Consider the following 20,628-nt stretch of genomic DNA (forward strand, 5'->3'; position numbering starts at 1 on the left):
AATTTTTTTCCCCATTAATATGGGAAGTTTGGGTGAATCAGGCAAGTTTTGGTTTGCACAGCAAGACCATTACTACCAATCATTGTAACACCCTCACATTTTGTTACAATACAGTATAGTTATTTTTAAACGAAGAAAGGAGTTGAAGCACAAGACACTTTCTTCCAACATTCTGGTAGCAATGGAAAATCATCTTCTGATATGATAACCAGAACTGAGTCCAGTCCTGTAGCTTTAAATAAAGCTCTGGTTGAGCTTTAAGCAGCTACTTTTGTACTCAATCCCTCATGAAATCCATGTACTTTGACCACAACTGTAACAATATCAATGCATTTTAATCCCGAAGTTCTTTTGCTCCTACACTTTTTATAACAAGAACTGTTAATCTTTAATCCATTTTGAAAAATCCTATCTGACACCAATTCTCCTATTTCACAAGCCTCAATTTTGTTAAGATGCTGTTTATGTAGTACTTTATCAAATGCTTAAAAATCCATACATCTACCATTAATATTTGTCAATTTCTTTTCTCCTCCACTCCCTCCCCCACAATGACTCACAACTTTACCCATCTCCAATGTTTAATCAGCCAGCCAGTAATTATTGGGAACGTCCTTGCATCCTCCTTTGAACGATGGTATAATATTTGATCCTTTCCAATGCACTGGCAGTTCCCTCATGTTGGGGGAAGATAGGAAGGTCAACTCCAACCCATTTCATTTAGTAGTTAAATCCACAGAGTCATGGAAACTGGCCCCTTGGCCTAACCCATCACGAGACAGATTTATTAAAAACATTAACCCAACCCCATTTTCCTGCATTAACCCACATCTCTATTTCTTTCCCACCCATACAATAGTCCAAATGTTTCTGCGATGATACATACTTCAACCACCTTCTGGGGCATCTTATTCCACATACTCTGTATCTAAAAAGACATGCTTTCATCACCATATTCTGCTCCCCATCACAAAGCCAACTTTGGGCCCAGTTTGCTAAAACACCTTGATCTCATATGCCCCAACTTTGACCTATTCAAAAGCCTTGCTCAAGTTCATGTACACCATCTGTCCCGGTCTCCACCTTTCTAGGTGATTATAACCCTATCCTCAAGAATGTTTCCCTACACTGGCACAAAGCTCACGGGCCTGCAGGCTCCTGCCTCATCTTTGTCACCCTTCATTAACTACACTCCATTCTTCTGCCACTGTTAGGGTGCAAGGAATGCAAACTGGAGGACACACCCACTCTAAGCACGTGTCAGATAAATCAACACCCTGCCTTTAGCACTAGAGGAGACTGGAGTACTGTCCCTGGAGGAAACCCAAGCAATGACGGGGAGAACATGCATACATCACACTGACAGCACCAGAATTCAGGGTTCAGAGTTCGATAGCCTTTTTTAAAAAAAAAGTGGGTTCTTTGGGGCTTCTTTGGTTTGTGGCTGCCTGTAAGGAGACAAGTCTCAAGCTTGTATAGTGTGTACATACTTTTCAAAGTACATTTATTATCACTTTGATCCCGGGTTTCTGGAAGAGAGAAAGCAGTGGTAATCTCTGTGCCTTTCATCATGATATTTTAAGTTAATATTGTTAACCATTTAGGGACTATTCCCATCCTTGCCTTCTAAGTAACTGTTTGGTCTATGGGCATATATCATCTTTGCCCTAATGAATCCCAACCCATCTCTGACAGAACAAGAAAAACAACAGGAGGATGAGGTCATCAGCAGACCCTCCATTTCCCCTCCCCCACCCAAAAGCTCAATATTATCATGACTGATCTGTCCTGGGCCTCAATTCCTCCTCTGTACCCAGTTCTGAGCAAACACACTAATCTTCCCCCTTTCAAGCGGAGGAATTATATTGCCTCTTCCCAGCATTTCCCACTAACTTTAGACTCAAAAATGCCAACATATACTGTTGCTGTGAAATACACAAAATCAGTGCCAGTTCTTTTCCCCGAGGCAGCATGCTTGGCAATGGCACGAGTTTGGAACTGTTATTTGTTTCCGCGTCAGTAATGGTCCAAGCCTCCTGTTGATTTACCAGAGGTTGGCATGTCAGATACTTTTCTGCAACAGCAATACTCACTTGATAAACCGTGTACATTATAAGCAAGCTTCATGCACCATTCTCCCACTCTACCTCAACTCAATCCCACTATCAACATCCCAATGGCCCCTTTAGATTTACAAACTTTCCCCAGCCACAGAGCAGGAGTTGCTTCCTGGTTAGTGAGCAGGTTTCTGAGCCTAGCTTTGTCTTTGTAAGGTTGGTTCTTTATTTAAAGGAGATAGTAGACAGATTCACTCCTCAACTATTGTGGCTGGGGCTGACCCAAATCCAGAGAACAAACAAAAACTCCCTTAAAGCCTTAAGTGCTTGCTATGACACAAGTTTTATTCTGTGGAATTTAAAATGGGAAGGTTACACAGAGCAAAGTATTCCTATTTCAAGAGCCAATTTTTTTTTTTGGCGAAAACTTTAGTGAATCAAACCACAGCAACCATAGACAACTTCAGAACACACTATAGTGCAGTAAATTACCAAACACAAGCGTGTAAATGGAGCAACTGAATGGAATGCAGCTAATTTATTTGGTAGCAGTCAGCAAGGGAAGGGTCACCACTATGGAATCACTTGCAGAATAAACTAAATCTAGAACAGGGGCGTTGCATTTTTATAAAGCACACATCCATTTCAGGCCAAACATCAAATATATACTTACACTCAGGGCAGTAATACATCTTGTCAGAAAACCCTAAAAAGAGTTAAACCCATATTAACCCTTCCACTGCTGAGCAAGGAAACATCCAAAATGTTTCAAACAAACAGAATGTGAAACTTTAAACAGAGGTCTTTACACTCTGGCTTCATTTTACATTGAACAGAAGCACTGATGAGTCACTGCCATCTGTTGCTAAATGCATTACTTCATGGGGTAATATATACCAAACAAATGTCATTGGCTTCTGTTTGTGCCCCTTCCTATGCACAGCACCATTAAATAAAAAAGATTTTCACAGCATAGTAAAGTGCTCCCTTTGCAAGTGCCATTGGTAGTTTGACAAGCTAACCTTTAATGTCACCATGGAGCAGATATACCCAATATAAAGAGACAATTCACATCATACACTGGACTTTTGCCATGTGTTGTAGGTCAATCAATTAATTGAGATTTGACAAATCATAACAAACGAGATCCAGGAGAACTGATTAGAAACCACAACACTGCTCCGACGGCACTTCCACTGGCATTTCAAAGGAAGAGCAAACATGGCACACATGCTCAAATACACGCAGTCAGAATGTTAGACAAAAGCAGCACAAAAGGCAGGGATGTCTACGAAACAAAGTAAAATAAGTTGCAGCAAAAAAACACAAGAAAATCTGTAGTTGCTGGAGATCCAAAGCAACACACACAAAATGCTGGAGGAACTCAGCAGGCCAGGCAGCATCTATGGAAAAGAGAAGTTGCAGATTTGTCCTCCAATGAAAGGATTAATTAAGCAGCACCCAATTCATTAAATAGCATCAGGTGCATTCTACAAAGGGCAAAGGCTTGTAATCCAAAGACAGTATAAAATATAATGGTCAACCTTATTAGTATCAAGCATACCGTCATTTTCCCTGGAAAAGTCTTCCAAAAGCTGTATGTGTATTCTGCTTCCTTCTGTTTCTTCTTCAAGTGTAGACCAAGAGCTTCACACTGGCAGCTGACTTCCTGCAATTTGTGGTATTCCTTGGAAGTCTGCCACAGTTTAACAAACAGAATTGAATTATCCCATTCAGACCTGCTTCTCCTCTCTTTCATTACACTGACAAAGCTGATCAAATGGTATTCTACAGCTGCCAAGAATTCTGTCAGGTTGTTTCACACCGGGTGCAGAATACACATTTCAGCAGCATATTGATGGATATTTGGGAGAAGCAAGAGTCTCATCTTTTCAACCCACAAGGTGTGCAACAGTTTTCAACTGTTACACCTCAGTGCAAAAATTTATAGATCAGTTTTGGATTTGGGCATTTTTAGCAAGATTAACATTTACGGCTTAAACTCAAATAGATTTTTAATTAGATCATTTCAGAGGGCAATGAAGAGTTAACCTTATTATAGACAGCCTTCTAAAATTTAGTACAACCTTTTAAGATGTGTGAGGCATGGGTCAACTTTAATACCCAGGTTCTAAATGAAACTAATATTTACCCAAGTTCTATCTTAGATGTTGTTAACACAAGCTGTTTATCTCTAAAACCCTGACATAGCAAGATCGCGTAATGATTACCTGGTAATATCCTGGTCACCATGATCACCACTAACTTATTTGTAAATAGTGTTATTGAAGTTTCCCAGTAGGTATGGTAGGAGCTGATCATGGTCAATGACCCAGAACTGAGGGTGCTTGACTGTTGTTCACAACATTGCCATAACCTCGAAATGACTGATGAGTTTCAGGTAAACCAGGCTTACGGCTACCTTACATGAAACTGAACCTTTGGAACAACTTCAACTTTCACACAGACCTCCAAAACTCCATACGAGTGACCAGCTTGACCTCATTACCCCAAAACACTGACAATGACATCCATGATCTGCTGGTTCAAATCCAAAAATCGGGCTTCTTTCCAGCATCAATTTATAACTCTTCACTACTCTGTTGTCTGGACAACTATAATGAAGGCTTTAGTCAAGATCAGCTGATGTCATCAGATGCCCATTTCAATCTTGGGAGAAATTTATGATCTGATCTCATGACTCAGTGAATTAGGTCCCATGATTAGAGCAAGAAATACAGAAGGACATCGCATGTGTGAGCTCCTACTTACCACTTCAAAACAGGTTGCAAGCTTTAGCAGCAAACGTGCATATTCATGCAAATGCCTGGTAGGTACGTAGAAGAGAATGTGCAAGAGATCAGCAGCTGAGACATTCTCATCCGTCACTTCCGACAACTGCTGGAGGGTCTGAAGATTTCTGTTGAAGAGCTCCCTACGTAAGACAATAATTCATGAGTGAGCTGTGACACATTGTGAGCTTTACTTAAAGAATACTATTAACATGTTACTCAACCAAAGAAACGCACAGTGAAGAGGCATCTCATGCTGCCCATGAGAAGGTGCTTTCTGTACGCAGGATACTCACTGGAAGCCGACACCAACATTTCCTTCCTCCAAAACCATCACCAAGCAGGACAAGAAGTTCAATGTTCCAGAAATGGTGTCACCTCTAAGTACCCCCCACATGACCTTTTGACCTCGTCATTGCACCACTGTCTCTATTGCTACAGGATCAAAATACAAGAACTTTCCAATTACCAGTATTGAAAGAAGCCCTTCGATGGTGGAGAAAGGCCTATTTACCATCTTCTAAGGGCAACTAGCTATGGAAATAAATGTAAGCGTTATCACCTTTGCCCATACACAAGATGAAATGAGATGTTCAGAATTGATACAAGGAAATAGGACTGGTTTGGAATAGACCCAGTGGGAAAAGTCACAGAGATTACATTAAGAGAAAGCACAATAAGACATATTTTAATATCCATGAGTGTAAGGTGCCAATTAGAAAATTGTTTTAAAGCATGCAGAAAGAAAATGAAGGATGGTGCTGAGCTCTAGGTGGAAACAGTCATGTTTACATCTCACAGAACATACATTCTCATGACTCTTCAGTATATCACCATCACCACTGGAGGTGATGCAGAGGAGGTTGATTCTGGAGATGAGGGGGTTAATCTGAGGAGAGATAGAGTCACCTGGGACAATACTCGCTAGAATTCGTAAGAATGATAGGGCATCTTACAGGAACATATAGAATTATGAAGAGGATAGATAGGCTCAAGAAATTTGTTTCCACTGGTAAGTGAGTCAAGAACCAAGAGACATAGCCAGATTCAGGGAAACATTTAGGACAGATGAGGAGAAACTACTTTTCCCAGAGAGTAGTGAATCCATAGAATTTCTCTGCCCAAGGAAGCAGTGGAGGCTACCTCATTAAATATGGTTTAGACACAGTTAGTCATAGTCATAGATTTATGGGGAAAAGGCAGGTAGGTGGAGCTGTGTTCATGGTCAGATCAGCCAACATCTGCTCCAACTTCATACGTTCTTATGTATCTCTACCCTCATTCTCTCACCATCGCTCCCTCACCAGAAATCAATTTAATCTTAGGGCTTATTCCACGATTGAACAAATTTCCCTTTACTACCCTTATTCATAATTGGCTCGTCTAAGCCTTTCACTAGGAAGCCAATTTTTCTGCATAGTGTCTTAATGTAACACAAGAGTATGCACTCATGGAAGCAGTGATTCTGAAGCTCAGAAAGATCCAGAACCCATGAATTTAATTGAAAATAAGTAACGTTTTACTTATTTAAATAACCTTCTCATTTTTCTCTGGCGTTTACCACTCCCTTCAGACAATTAAGGAATAGATGGACTGAAAGTGACAAACTAACCATCCAACTCACTATAGACAGATCTGTCGTCATCTATGTTTCCATCTATCCATTTGAAGCAGCATCCTTTACAGAAGATTATGAGGACTTGTGCTGCTGGATAATATGGCCTTAGGGATACAAGATCGGGATATACTTACACTGTTGGTTTAGCTAATGCTTGAAAACCACCAACTACCACAAAGTTCCCCACCGAGCTGGAGTATCTGAAACCAGAGCAAAGCGCAATCATAAGAACTAATAGTACACAAGTGAATAGACACCTCCAATCAAAGATAGAATTGAGGTATTGGCACCCTCAAGATCTGACAACACTTAAGGATTCTGGAAGTATGGGGTAGTCTAACGTGTGCAGAAAGCAATTCAGTGGGTGCCTGCCTCTGGCAGGAATCTGGGAGGCAAATTAGGCCACCCAACCTGCTGCTTGTCCTATCAAGCTGGACTATACAAGATAAACATTGGAAGTGGATGGTGTTACAAACTAAAACATAGTCAGGTTGAGAAAAGTAAAAGGGATCATTAAGTCAGTTGGGACGTCACATCTATTTGACTCTCACTATCTCAGAGTCATATTTTGGGAAGAAAACTTAATTGGAAATACCCAAACATGAAAGCACAAACTTGGAATATGGCATGTGGAGAGGAGATGGAATCAGAGTCAAGGACCAATGGGTATAGATGAAGTGTGCAAAGCTACAGCAAGCCTACCAAAGAATTACATACCTTCAGAAATGATGTGTCAAGTTGCATTATTGCTGGGGTTAGCCAAAGTATCTGGCAACTGTATCACTGAATATGGAGGGGTAAAGTGGAACATGCAGTCAAAAATTTAGTGCTAGGGTCTGTAGATTACATACACCTGGGAGGTGAAGCTCTGATGGGCACCAAACTAATACACATGTACTTTAGACTGACAACTGGTGAGGAGATAGGGTGTCAATCAGCTTCGGCATCACAGCATCAGAAAAGGAAAAATAGGACTGACAGGATATAGGGCAAGAATAGAGCTGATCAGCTCAGCTCTCCTTTCCACACAAAACCAAGGATTCCATGAGTTATCATGGAGGATGACTCAAGTCTGGACCACTGAATGACATTACATTAAGAACTGGAAGTAGCAGAAAACTTGTTTTAAAAAAGTCATAGCCAGCATAGTAACACCAAGCAATGGCCAAGAAGATTTCCAGAACAAAACAGGCAAAAATCAAACTAGGGATTATTGTACTGATCGCAGATCTCCAGTCACGTACACTATGTGACCAATTTGAGACCAGAAACAATTAATCACAACACGCTTGGAAACGATACATTCCCTACTCCCCCCTAAATCCACCAATCCAAACATGTGTGCCAACCGCCTTTAGAGTTGCAGTGCTACCAGTGGTGGGACACAAAAAAGTATCATGCTGTGCTAGGAACCCCTGCTACATGGGAAGCCTGGCACAAATCCCTGATGTTTGCCCACACTCTTGCAGCAGTGAATTGCCCAGAGCCTGGGACAGAGGAACTACCCATGAAGGGCAGAATGAGTATTGCAGCCATTGAATATCACCATCACTGGGACAGGTAACAGGACCTCCCACCACTGGTAGCACTGCAACTCTAAATGCTACAATGATACCATGGGAATGCAGCTCAAAGGCTAATGTACCCGCATCCAAGTTAACACAGTAAACTTTTGTACCATTTCCCCTTTCAATGGGGTATCAAGTACACCCTTTCTAATTTGTATCCCTTGCAAACATTGGCACTACTCAAATAGTAACAGGGTTGTGTACTTGCTCTTTGAAAGTGTCCAGGAAGACCTTTGAATTCTCCAGCATGACAAGTGTCTTGACATCTTTTGAACTGTGAAGAAATTTATTCAAGGTGAAACTGTGTTGTCCAATCAGGTAGCACAGTTTACTAAATTTACTAGCAGCAGCCTGTAGTAATTGACTCAGTGCTGATCCCAAAGCAGAAGCCAAGTTATCTGTGGGGGGGGGGGAGGAAAAGTTGATAAATCAGTATTATTGACAATTTGCATTACAAAAAAAAAATCAAGATGATCAGCACATCACAAGATCCTCATTCACGCTTCACAGTTTTTAGTCTCACACATACATTGAAGGGTGACCTTGCAATGGTACTTCAGTCCACAAAGGATTTGTGGAAAATCAGATGAATAGGCTTCCAATTCCAAAAGATACCAGACAGTACAATGTTCCCAACAGATGAGCAACATTCAACTTATTTTCTTAGACCAAAAGATACTTTATTTTTAAATAAGTTCCTCAAGAAATCTCAAAACACAAGTTACCTCAATCTTTTGGACATGTTTAATGCATTACTGGTTGGTTACTTGATTTTATTTATTGTTTATTTATTTTATTTGTTGTTTTATAGCAATGAGTATGAGTGTTGCAAACTCATTTTCACTGTATTGGTGCATGACAAATTGTACTATGCAATGACAATAAAGATATTTCATTACCCTACCCAGAACCTGGTTTCTTCAAAGAGTTTCTGGAGCTTCAACATCTCAGTGCCAAACACAACAGGAACTTTACTTCAGTTAGTTAAGGCAATGGTGTTGATAAGTCTCTATGACATATCCATTTCTTCACATATAGTATCAAGTCACTGTAGGTTATAGGGATTGTTTTTGGCTTATTTGTTATTTAATGGTGGGGCGCAGTACCAATGGACACAGCTCTATCATAGTATAACGCCAGGCTGCAACATTAGTGGTGCACATTTATTGGGATATAGTCGCAGTTGGTGCAGGTCTGACTGTGTGTAATACCAAGGCATACATTTCACTGTGTAATATTGCAAGAACAGTTCTACCACCATACAATATGATAAAGTCTAACATTATTCATCTCACACTATTCTATCTACAACCACTTTAATTTTCAGAACACACAATTTCTAATCATGTCATCGATTAGTTTTCCAGTTTAGATCAATATCCTACAAGTATTATCATCCCGCTGCATAAAATGTTAGTGAACAAGCAGTCAGCCATAAACAGTCAAAAGTATAGTTTTCCATACCTAAACCCAGCAGAGGTCTGAGAATCTGATTTTTCATATCATTTAGCTTGCAGTGGAATTTCCTCTCCGACGATGCTAATTCATGTAAGCTGGCGATATACCCCATGACATTCCTGTCTGCAAGAGCAAGGCACCTCTGCCCTCCAGCGAACAGACTGTTTATGTAGCCAAGCTGAAATCAGAGCATAGCATTACCACCATACCAGGAAAACAAGATCACAGGAAAGTAATAATCGCAACTTCGGACAGGACTTCAAGAATATTTGTGAACACCATACCCACGGCAAGAAAAAGAGCTTAAGAGACACAAAGACACACACACACACTCTCTCTCTCTCCCCTAAGATTCATTCAGTTCTCAAGGAAATAAAGAAACTATTGTCCTTCATTCAGGGCACCAAGCTAGAAAAGAGTACATACGAAGTGCCATTCACATTATTGAAATACTTCAGGTTTTTTTCCTCTCCCGTTGGCACATTTTATTATTACTGTGTTTGCAATGTGCAAAGTAAGACTCTACAAGCAGTACGTCGGGATAACTAAATTACAGAAGGATTCAGCATCAGAATACCAGACAAAGTTGCAACTGTAGCAGTAAACCACAAAAGGAACTGCTCCTCTCACATAGTTATTCATGACATACTACATACCTGCAAATGATTTTAGAAATCTTACCACTTTCATTTCTGTAACTCAGAACACACGTAACACTCACCATCATACATACACAGCAACTTCCCATTAATGTTACCCAGTTGACAAAAACAAATCACTCCCAATAATTTCACAACAATTCTTTAACCTACTGCATGATCAAAATTCTGTAACTATATCAACACCCATAAACCTCCTGAATATTGCAATAGTATACAGTTACATAACAAGTATACTTACCAGCTACATAAACAGGAACCCATAAGAGTTTTAGAAAAGAGAGCAACTTTAAACATTTGCCTGTTCTTTATTAACTTGGTCTATAATTTCAGACTTCTGAGACAAGGTTTGTTTTAACACCAATCATTTTGTCATAAGCTTACATTGTTGTGAGAGTTAAAAAAATCAATTTAAAATACTGCAGTTTTCTCATCCGATAAACTAACTTTTCTTCTCTAACTGTATATATTGAATAAGAGCCAGGTGATTAAGCAGTTGTAGCTTAAATATACTCAACTAACTCAACAAAATTTCATATTGGATAAATTAAAACTACCACCCAATGATTTAGGATACAGACCCAGATATTTTCAGTGAACTAAGCATACTATAAACACCAAACTCTTTTAATCAAGAAACACTTTTGCTCCTTCAACACATAATACAATAAATTATACAATTAAGAACATTCCAAGTAGATTTAAAAAAAATGAACTTAACAGCAACAGAAAATAAGGAAGAAAAATTGATTCACAATTTAATGCATAACAAAGTTATGAGTCAAAATATCTATATGAAAGATAAAGGTTTGGGGAGTAATCAAAAGCATAACAACTATACTGAAATGAAAATAGAAACACTGCTGGTTCTTTAAAGAGGAAACCATTACAACATTTCCAAATGCTTTCCTCAAAACATAGCAAGTGATCAGGGCAAATCATGCTCAGAGACAGTCATCAATCTAATACAATGGCACAAACATCTTTAATACAACCAAAGATTATGTAGCTTATAAAATATCTAAATAGTTCTATGGTTCTAACTACTTTGAAAGGATGCGAGTTGAGATACTTCCATTCTCCCACCACTAATGACATTGTAACTATGACATGATCCACTAAATGCCAATAAAAGGCTGATAGTTACCAAAAGTGGCTGCAGCTGTGGTTGTATAGATATATCATTGGTAAACTCTGGCAAAGCAATCACTTAAGGTCAGAAGTAAGCATGCTTATTTGCTCTTGACGTGTATTTTTGTTGACAGCATCACCCAACCAGCTGGTCGTAATCTTTCAGGATTGAAGCAGCTATTTTTATTTAACATATAATTAGAGTGAAAGAATCCATTAACATTATGAGTTTAAATAGCTAAAGAGGACAAAGTGAAATGGGAAACAAATCTGGAAGTGAAAAGGAACTGTTTTAAGCAATAAGTACTTGATAGTAGGTATCATGTTCCATGCTGAGTATGTAAACATGTTGTTTAGAGTTAGAGTTATAGAAAAGTACAGACAGAAACAGGCTATTTGGCCCATCTAGTCTGTGCTGAACCATTTAAAATGCCTATTCCCATCAACCTGCACCAGGGCCATAGTCCTCCATAACCCTACTCGAGACATCCCACCCTGCAAAAACTCATTTCAGGGAGGTAGCACAATCAATTTGCGGGAGACTCTCGGAACTTCCGGGAGAGGTGGGATGTCTGCAATAGAGCAGCTCCTTAGCAGCAAGCCAGCTACTTTAAATAATGTTAGCTATGCTAATGAGCGAATGACACCTGTTAAACTCACCTCAACATGTCTTCTACAGTCTTAACCCACCATGGGCAATAGAAAAGTCACTGTTGCAAACAGTGCAGCGAGCAACACTGTCATTATTTTGACCCCTATTAGGCAGGGGTACACTTTAGTGTAGTCCAGGGTGACGTACGTTTTATATTTTCTTTTTTTGGAACACTCTGCCATGGCGCGCACTCGCTATCTCTCTCGCTTGCTCTCTCTCTCGCTCTCGATCGCGCGCTCTTGCTTGCTTGCTCTCACTCGCTTGCTCTCAAAAAAATTGATTTCCCTGATATTGTATATAATTTGCGGGCATCAGGGAGCCACTATTAATATGCGGGAGACTCCTGGAACTTCCGGGAGAAGTGGGATGTCTGCTACTATCCAAACGTCTCTTGAAATATGAAGCAGTACATCCATAGTCAAAGCCAGATCTGATTAAAGCAACATACATCAAAGTTGCTGGTGAATGCAGCAGGCCAAGCAGCATCTATAGGAAGAGGTGCAGCCGACGTTTCAGGCCGAGACCCTTCGTCAGGACTAACTGAAGGAAGAGTGAGTAAGGGATTTGAAAGTTGGAGGGGGAGGGGGAGATCCAAAATGATAGGAGAAGACAGGAGGGGGAGGGATAGAGCCGAGAGCTGGACAGGTGATAGGCAAAAGGGGATACGAGAGGATCATGGGACAGGAGGTCCGGGAAGAAAGACAGGGGGGGGGGGTGACCCAGAGGATGGGCAAGAGGTATATTCAGAGGGACAGAGGGAGAAAAAGGAGAGTGAGAGAAAGAATGTGTGCATAAAAATGAGTAACAGATGGGGTACGAGGGGGAGGTGGGGCCTTAGCGGAAGTTAGAGAAGTCGATGTTCATGCCATCAGGTTGGAGGCTACCCAGACGGAATATAAGGTGTTGTTCCTCCAACCTGAGTGTGGCTTCATCTCAGACATGTCAGAATGGGAATGGGATGTGGAATTAAAATGTGTGGCCACTGGGAGATCCTGCTTTCTCTGGCGGACAGAGCGGAGATGTTCAGCAAAGCGGTCTCCCAGTCTGCGTCGGGTCTCACCAATATATAAAAGGCCACATCGGGAGCACCGGACGCAGTATATCACCCCAGTCGACTCACAGGTGAAGTGATGCCCCACCTGGAAGGACTGTTTGGGGCCCTGAATGGTGGTAAGGGAGGAAGTGTAAGGGCATGTGTAGCACTTGTTACACTCTGATTAAAGCAATATACATTTGTTCAAGTGACTGCCTACTCGCACCCCAGTCACACTCAACTGAACACCTTATCACACTCAGGGCTTTTTTACACTGCTCAAGAATTTTATTCACATGCACCTTCCATGTTAGCCTTGTGTCCATCCGCATACCTGGAAACCTTACTACTGATTATTGATTAAGATTTTTTACCATACAATTGTGGGTGCAAGGTTCTTCCACCTACCCTCCCCCCGCCATTTTATACTACTTTCTCTACAAGTACTTTTTTAAAGACATTGGTACCTTTTTTTCTCTAACCCAAGAAAATTCCCATTAAGTTTCTGGATCAACTACCATCTTTCATTAACCTTTCACAATATATGCATATTTATTTATGCTGCTTCCCCTTGCTTTCTGTTTCAGTTTGTTTTGCCACTACTGATGAATTATTAACCCTAACTGACTTTAACTTAATTCTGTTTAATTTTAACATGTTTATCTTTTGTCACCTGGAGCATATTAACTTTGAAAGGAAATATATCCAGTCAATAACTACCACTTATAAGAAGGTCTTCCTTTAATCCTTTGACATTTCAATTCTCTACTCTATTCCATCTTGGTTGGATGCAATTTCACTGAAATGAAGTCTCCAGTAGTTTCTCTAGATAGGTGTCAGTCATCCTCCCTGGTAAATTACTTTACAATGGTATATTAACTTTAAGTTCTTTTTAAAATTGGATTTCGACTTTAAAAACCTTCGTTTATAACTGATATTCGATCATTTTAGTTTTTGAGTAAAAGCATTATAGTAAAATAATGTAATTTACCGAAAAATGAGGTAATGGGGATTTGTAAAATGAAATGACGACAACAGAATTTGGCTCGTAGTGTTGACTATGTCACACTGGCCCATTCCACTTTCCAACTGTCCCAGTTAAAAGTCCAATGAATGTTGAAATTCCTCAAATGAATGTTGAATTTTCCCAACTTAGTCTGGCCCACTCACACATCTGAAATAAACGTAAGCATCTAACAGGCTTTCCCAGTGCAGGACTGAGCAACAGCAAACCCAGCTTGCCTTTTTCTTCATGTACCACTTTCTAAATGCAAACTGGCTCCAGCGATTCCAACATTAGAAATGTGAGCCAACTTCAAAATGTACTTCCTTTCCTTTCAAAAAGTTAATTTGTTTTAAAACTGGCATTCAATTACCATGACTTTCTTTTGACCAAAGTATGAGGTTCACTATTTCTAAGCTCATTGAATAATAAATAATATTAGCTTTACTTGCCTCATTGCATGCTGACAGAAGCACAGGTTGCTTGGTGTAAGTTGGACTGCAGTTAGTGTCCTTGGTGTCATGTACAACTTGCTGTCCACTGTAGTACACGTTAGGCTGGAAAAACTCCCCATCAGCCAAAAAGATTGTATGTCCCTGTCCTGCTGCCACATCCCACACGCACAGACCTTCAGGAAGCTGCACCAGAAATGCATTTGTGATGTTGGGTGTCATGGTTTATTCAGTAATCAATAATCAGAATCTGTTTAATTCTTTCAAAATGGTTGTGATTTCTGTATCCTCCAGACACAAATGTTTCTCAGCAGCATCACCTCCATCAAATCTATTTAAAGCTTTCTTCCTCCTGAAGCTGATCTAGATGTCCAATTCCATGAGTTACAAAGAGAATATGTTTAAACCTTCACTAGGTGAAAGGCAGGAGAACAGCCACTCAGCATTCCCAATGGAGTTTAAAGGCATCCGTTAGTCTTGCGAGACCATGGATCTGCGCCTGGAAAGTCTTCAATCAGGCCTGGGTAAGGTTGTATGGAAGACCAGCAGTTGCCCATGCTGCAAGTCTCCCCTCTCCACGACACCAATGTTGTCCAAGGGAAGGGCATTAGGACCCATACAGCTTGGCACCAGTGTCGTCGCAGAACACTGTGTGATTAAGTGCCTTGCTCAAGGACGCAACATGTTGCCTTGGCTGGGGCTCGAACTTACGACCTTCAGTTCGCTAGTCCATTGCCTTAACCACTTGGCCACGTGCCCACACACCCAATGGAGTACTGGAAAAGTTATCAGCAGTTTGCTTGTGAAGTGGTGAGGGGTACAGACAGGGTAGACCACGGGAATTTTTGCCCTTCTCAGAAGTGAATGAAACTGGAGAACACAGACTTAAGATAATGGAAAAGAGATCCAGAGGGGATCTGATGAGAGTGGTGAGGAACTGGAAGGCATTGCTTAAGGGAGTGGTGGAAGGAGAGTCACAGTATTTAGGAAATGTCTAGACAAACACTTGAAATGCCTAAACATTGAAAACTACGGACCAACAGCTGATTTATGAGATTAGTAGTGTAAGTAAGAGGAAGGATACTGGGTGTATTTTTTTGGATCATTTGGCAATCGAAGGATGAGGTTTAGACAACTGAAGCTATGAATATGCCCGTGTCCTTTCTCTCTTGTATCTTGAGTTAGAAGACGGGTAAGTTCAAGCTTCTGAGTTTGGAATTGAGGCTGAAGTCTTAAGTACTTACGGCGTACAACTGAGGGAATGCTGAACTCGCAAAGAGACTGTTTATCAGATGTGGTGTCAGACTACCACCATATCTGGCCTTACAAAATTCTGCCTAATGTTAATTCCTCAACTAACCAGTTCATACATCACTTAGTTTACAACCCATTCAGTGGGAGCTTAAATTTGAAATTAGTCTAAAAATACAAAGTTGATAACAATGACAGATGCTGAACTTTCAATAAAAAAGTAACTAGTTTATTATTTTCAGAGAACCTGTTGTTCTTGTTTTATGTTTTATCCAGTGCCTAAATCTCCACAATCTCCACAGTCTAGAGAGAGCCTCTAGAGCACTGACACATTCACAGAACCTTCCTATAAATTGTTTACATTATCCTGAGGAGTTTTGTTTTGTAAAGTTAAAACCAACCGGGTCAAAGATGTTTCCACAACTTGTGCAGATTGTCAATGCAAATAGTCTTTTTAAAATGAGCCTTGAAGTTGAAAACAAGTTTTCAGTTAAACTCCCGACCAATTAATACACCTTCATGCTTAATAGTTCTTGCCTCACTAATCTCCTCAAGTATCATCATATTCTGGAATAATCTCTTCCCTGGATACTTACTTGGGTCAAGTCTTTCAACCGCTCTTGTATTTCCCAGAGTAATAAGACAATGAAAATATTTTCCCTTTCAATGTGCTCCTGATTTTTCTTTCCTTAAGGAGTTGATTTTGTTGAGTGAAGTTTCATGGATACCAACAGTTAATCCTCTGGGAACAAGGTGGTCAGCTTTGGAAGCTTGGTCAATTCTGACAGGTGAGAGCAGAAGCAAAGTCTGATCTTCCTTCCCCAACATCTGCACATGAACTTTCCAGTTGAGGAAGTATAACTCTGACTGATATTACTTTCTCTTGTCCAATATCTATTAAAGTCAACTGATTCAAAACTGTCTAATGCTTATTTCGGGGCCTTTTGTGATCTCTGTGTAACTTGCTTCTTGTGTATTGAACAAGGTGATCCTCAAAGTAGGAGGACGATGGTTTACCTGGTTCACCTATGTTAGTAGTTTCTATGCATAGCTTTATAACTGAGTATTTTTAAAATTGTATTAAAGTTAGGTATCCTGTACCTTGACAAGACGAGGGACAACAGTTGGTGACTCTGTGTGGCCAAGTTGTCCAGAAGTATTACTGCCCCATGAATAGACCTGTGGGAAGAAATTTGGAGTCAACAGATACATCAATTTTATCCATTATATGCTTATACCAGTACATATGATAAATTAGCTTTCGAAAAGGGAGGCCATTGAGATCTGTGCTCTTGAAACCAATGGGTGGAAAACAAAATCTTACCATACCACCGGTATGCCCTTCTGTCCTATCGCTCCCAGACTTTGATCATGTGGACTCTTTCGTGCATTCTGTGCCCGTGCTGAATTTGTGGCATGGGAATGGAGGAATTTTTGTTTCAATTTCTATTTGTGATCTCCAGAACATTCAATCTTCCAGGATCTCCTGTTTATTGAACATGTATTGTGGAAAAGAAGCACAAGTTTGCTTGGGTCTTACCTGTGACCTGGCAGTTAAGGCCAGTGAGTGATATGCGCCAGCAACTACTTGGACAACTTCTTTATTGTTCAGACTCTTGATGCACAAGGGTTGAAGCCTAGGAACAGTATTAAAATTTTGTTCAGCACATGGGTAAGCAGCATTCATGTCATTCAATACTAATCATTACTAGTTAGTGATCCTAGATTGGTTGTTGAGTCACGGTAACTAAATACCCCTCACAATGCAGCCTCATCCCTGGTCAGAGTTATGTGAGCAGACTCAAACAGGGCATTCACAAATTTTATAACTGGCCAGGGTACTTGGGCTAAGGAATGCAGGTCGAATGCTGGTCTAAATTATTCGTTAATACTAGCCCTTTTTGTAATATATATATTTTTAAAATAGATCTAAATGTAGATAACCTAAAAGAAATCTGCAAATGGCATAAAAAACTGGCTATGCCATTGAGCATAAGAGGAAATCTTTGGATGGCAAGAAAAAATGATGATCTAGTCAATTGGAGGGAGTGGGGACACTGGAAAATTAAATTTAATCCAGAGAAGAGTTAGGTAATGCACTCTGGAAAGTGTAACATAGCAAGGGGATACGTAGCTAAAAAAAAAACAAAAATGGGAGGGTAATGAGAAGTGTGTAAGAACAGAGGGGCCTTGACATGTATCCCAACAGAAACAGCATGATGGGTCAATAAATTGATTAAAATTGCATAATTGACTACAGAATATAAGAACAAGGAAACTATGGTAGAACTGGATACAACTGTAGTTGAACCACAGGTTGAATACTTCATCCACCTCTAGTTACTGCAGTACAACCAAAATACCAAAATATGACCACACTGGAGAGGGTTGGAATTGTGCAAGTACCAGAGCTGGAAAACTGGAGCTATAAGGAAGGATGGGATAAACTAGGATCATATGCTTCAGGGCAATGGAGGCTCAGAGGGAACTCAGTTGAGAGGCATAAAATTATGAGCCCTACAATAATTAGAAGAATAATTTCCCTGAGCAGAAGGGTCAAAACCCAGGAGGCATTAGTGGAATAAGAACTAGAGAGTATATAAGGAAAATATTTTCAACCAGAGGGGTGGTAGAGGTCTGGAAGTCATGACTTAAAAGGATGGCAAGTCCAAGCACAGTCACATTTAAAAAGTGCCTGGATGCTCGAGCCTGCAATTTTACAAACACAGTGCTGGAAAGTGGGGTTACACTGAGTAATTCTTGAGTGGCACACTGCACTGGTCTGAATAGCCTCTTTCGGAGTCATGAATATTTGAATATAATGACAAAAGACAATTGACCAAAAGTAGATCAAGGAAAAAAAAAGGTTATACAGAAAATGTTTAGGATTCAAACAAGCTTTAAGAAGATACAAGAGGAGTGGCACAAACTGCTTTGAACCATCATGAACCCAAAGGGCCAAATGGCCTCTTTCTGTATGTGTTTCTGATTTCTGACCGTTTGGGAAATACTTTCTTCAGTCCAAATTGGACACCCTGAAATTTCCCTAGCTGAGCTCTGTCAGTTTTCCCACTCCATTAACGCTCTTAACAGTTTTGGCTCCCTTCCCTCAAACTTATTGTGGTTTCTTTCTTGACCTCAGTAGCAAATTAAAAATATACATTTCACCTCCATTAAACTAAGTCATCATTGAATTTGGCGGAAATCTGAATGTGATGTTTTTGGGATGCATCAATACCAGAAAGCTTTGAGATTTGTAATACCTGGGAAGCACATCTCCATGACCCAGCTGGCCCTCTTTACCTCGTCCCCAGCTCCATAGCTCGGTCTGTAAGGAAGGAAGGTTTGTATCAGTGTCGGTTCCTGGCGTAGGAGTTAGGCTCACTCGTTTGATTCTGCCATGTCCTGCTTTTCTGAGAAGCCTGGGTGAAACTGGAAGGAAAAGATACAATGAAGCAAACGAGTCGAGGACCATTCATTACCTGGCAACTTCAATATTGTCCAAGTATATTTGTGACTTTAATCCAGATATTTTGCTTAGTTTAAGTCCCATAGTCCAACTTCCATCTCTAGTATATAGAGTCTTCCTTTCCCAATCCAATGTCCAGATAAATATACTCTGAACTAAACAGGCATTCTGAAATATTTCACCCTATCATCTTGTTTGTAGCAGTATACATATCCTAACAGGCTGATGGTAGTTCATTGTACAGTACCTAATAGGTGAACAGTCCACCTGTTTTCCCCATCCCATCATAGCTATGTCCCTTCTGTAACAACCCAACATGATCATTCTTCAGTGTAGCACAATTCCCTTCACATGCTGACTGTCCATCAGTGGGGCTGAATTATGTTACCAACAAGTGTAACGTTATGGCAGAGTTTTATTCTGTAAGCTGCACGCTCACTTAGAACACTATTAAGAATGCTCAGCATGGTGAACTATCAATTCTATTGATGTGATGCAGAAAAATTGCAATATGCTTCACAGATATATATTTGGACAAAACTGGTTGTTACACTCAAATAAAGAGGTTATAAACTAGATGGGAAAGAAATGGATTTAAGGTGATTAACTCCAGATCACAAGGACAACACAGCCAGAGATATGACCATCATATGTGAGACAGGAGTTTGCAAAAAGGCCAGTGGCTGCAGTTAAAGTTCCTTCAAGTTGCCATGAGCAAAGACATGAGCATCTGTCCTTCACGTCACTGATTTATGAGGTGGAAAAGATCAGAAGCATTTGTAGGGCTGGGCAAAGTTAGGAGATATTATAAAAGTAAGTCACAAGATGCTTTAGAAATCATTATTGATGAACAAGAGCCTGGTATGAGACAGGATACAAGCAACAAAGTTTTGGATGAGTTTATGAATGTAGGATGAAAAGTACAGGGCCTCCAGAGCATCTGTTAAATTACTTTAGAATATAGCAATTATACTGAGATGAAGTGATTATGGCCCAGAGAGCTATGAGACTGCTGTTCGGGTTTGAGACGCTGCCTTCAGATCATGGGATAAGACGACTCTAAAGTCAGTAAGACCCGCACTCTCCCATGCCATCAGAAAGGCAGAGCAAGAGTACTTAGATAGATATACTTTATTGATCCTGAGGGAAATTGGGTTTCGTTACGGCCGCACCAACCAAGAATAGAGCGTAAATATAGCAATACAAAAACCACAAACAATCAAACAACAAAATGTAAACTGTGCCAGATGGAAAATAAGTCCACGACCAGTCTATTGGCTCAGGGTGTCTGACCCTCCATGGGAGGAGCTGCAAGTTCGATGGCCACAGGCAGGAACGACCTCCCGTGCCGCCCAGTGTTGTATCTCGGTGGAATGTGGCCGAAGTCCAACAGAAAATTTACAGCCACCTTTGCAACACCAGGCACATATGGCAAAGTACAAATCATAAAAGTTTACAAGTCCACCCTGCACGCCAGTGGCAGTG

The 20,628-nt window shown here is 40.4% G+C and overlaps 1 protein-coding gene across 9 annotated transcripts in view; it reads right to left on the bottom strand.

Moving 5' to 3' along the window:
• als2b (alsin Rho guanine nucleotide exchange factor ALS2 b) overlaps window positions 1–20,628 on the bottom strand; it is a 142,242-nt gene that overhangs the window by 74,992 nt on the left and 46,622 nt on the right. For 7 of the 9 annotated variants that reach the window (XM_063051770.1, XM_063051774.1, XM_063051766.1 and 4 more), the window contains 10 exons: window positions 18,938–19,106; window positions 17,215–17,311; window positions 16,776–16,853; window positions 14,424–14,609; window positions 9,500–9,671; window positions 8,244–8,433; window positions 6,602–6,667; window positions 4,830–4,992; window positions 3,622–3,753; window positions 2,731–2,763 (listed from right to left, as the gene is read on the bottom strand). In XM_063051770.1, coding sequence (XP_062907840.1) covers window positions 2,731–2,763; window positions 3,622–3,753; window positions 4,830–4,992; window positions 6,602–6,667; window positions 8,244–8,433; window positions 9,500–9,671; window positions 14,424–14,609; window positions 16,776–16,853; window positions 17,215–17,311; window positions 18,938–19,106 — 1,286 coding nt within the window. The remainder of the gene's footprint in view (window positions 1–2,730; window positions 2,764–3,621; window positions 3,754–4,829; window positions 4,993–6,601; window positions 6,668–8,243; window positions 8,434–9,499; window positions 9,672–14,423; window positions 14,610–16,775; window positions 16,854–17,214; window positions 17,312–18,937; window positions 19,107–20,628) is intronic. The other 2 variants (XM_063051775.1, XM_063051773.1) reach the window with 1 other exon arrangement.

This window comes from Mobula hypostoma, chromosome 6, assembly GCF_963921235.1.
Source record: "Mobula hypostoma chromosome 6, sMobHyp1.1, whole genome shotgun sequence".
Taxonomy (NCBI): Eukaryota; Metazoa; Chordata; class Chondrichthyes; order Myliobatiformes; family Myliobatidae; genus Mobula; species Mobula hypostoma.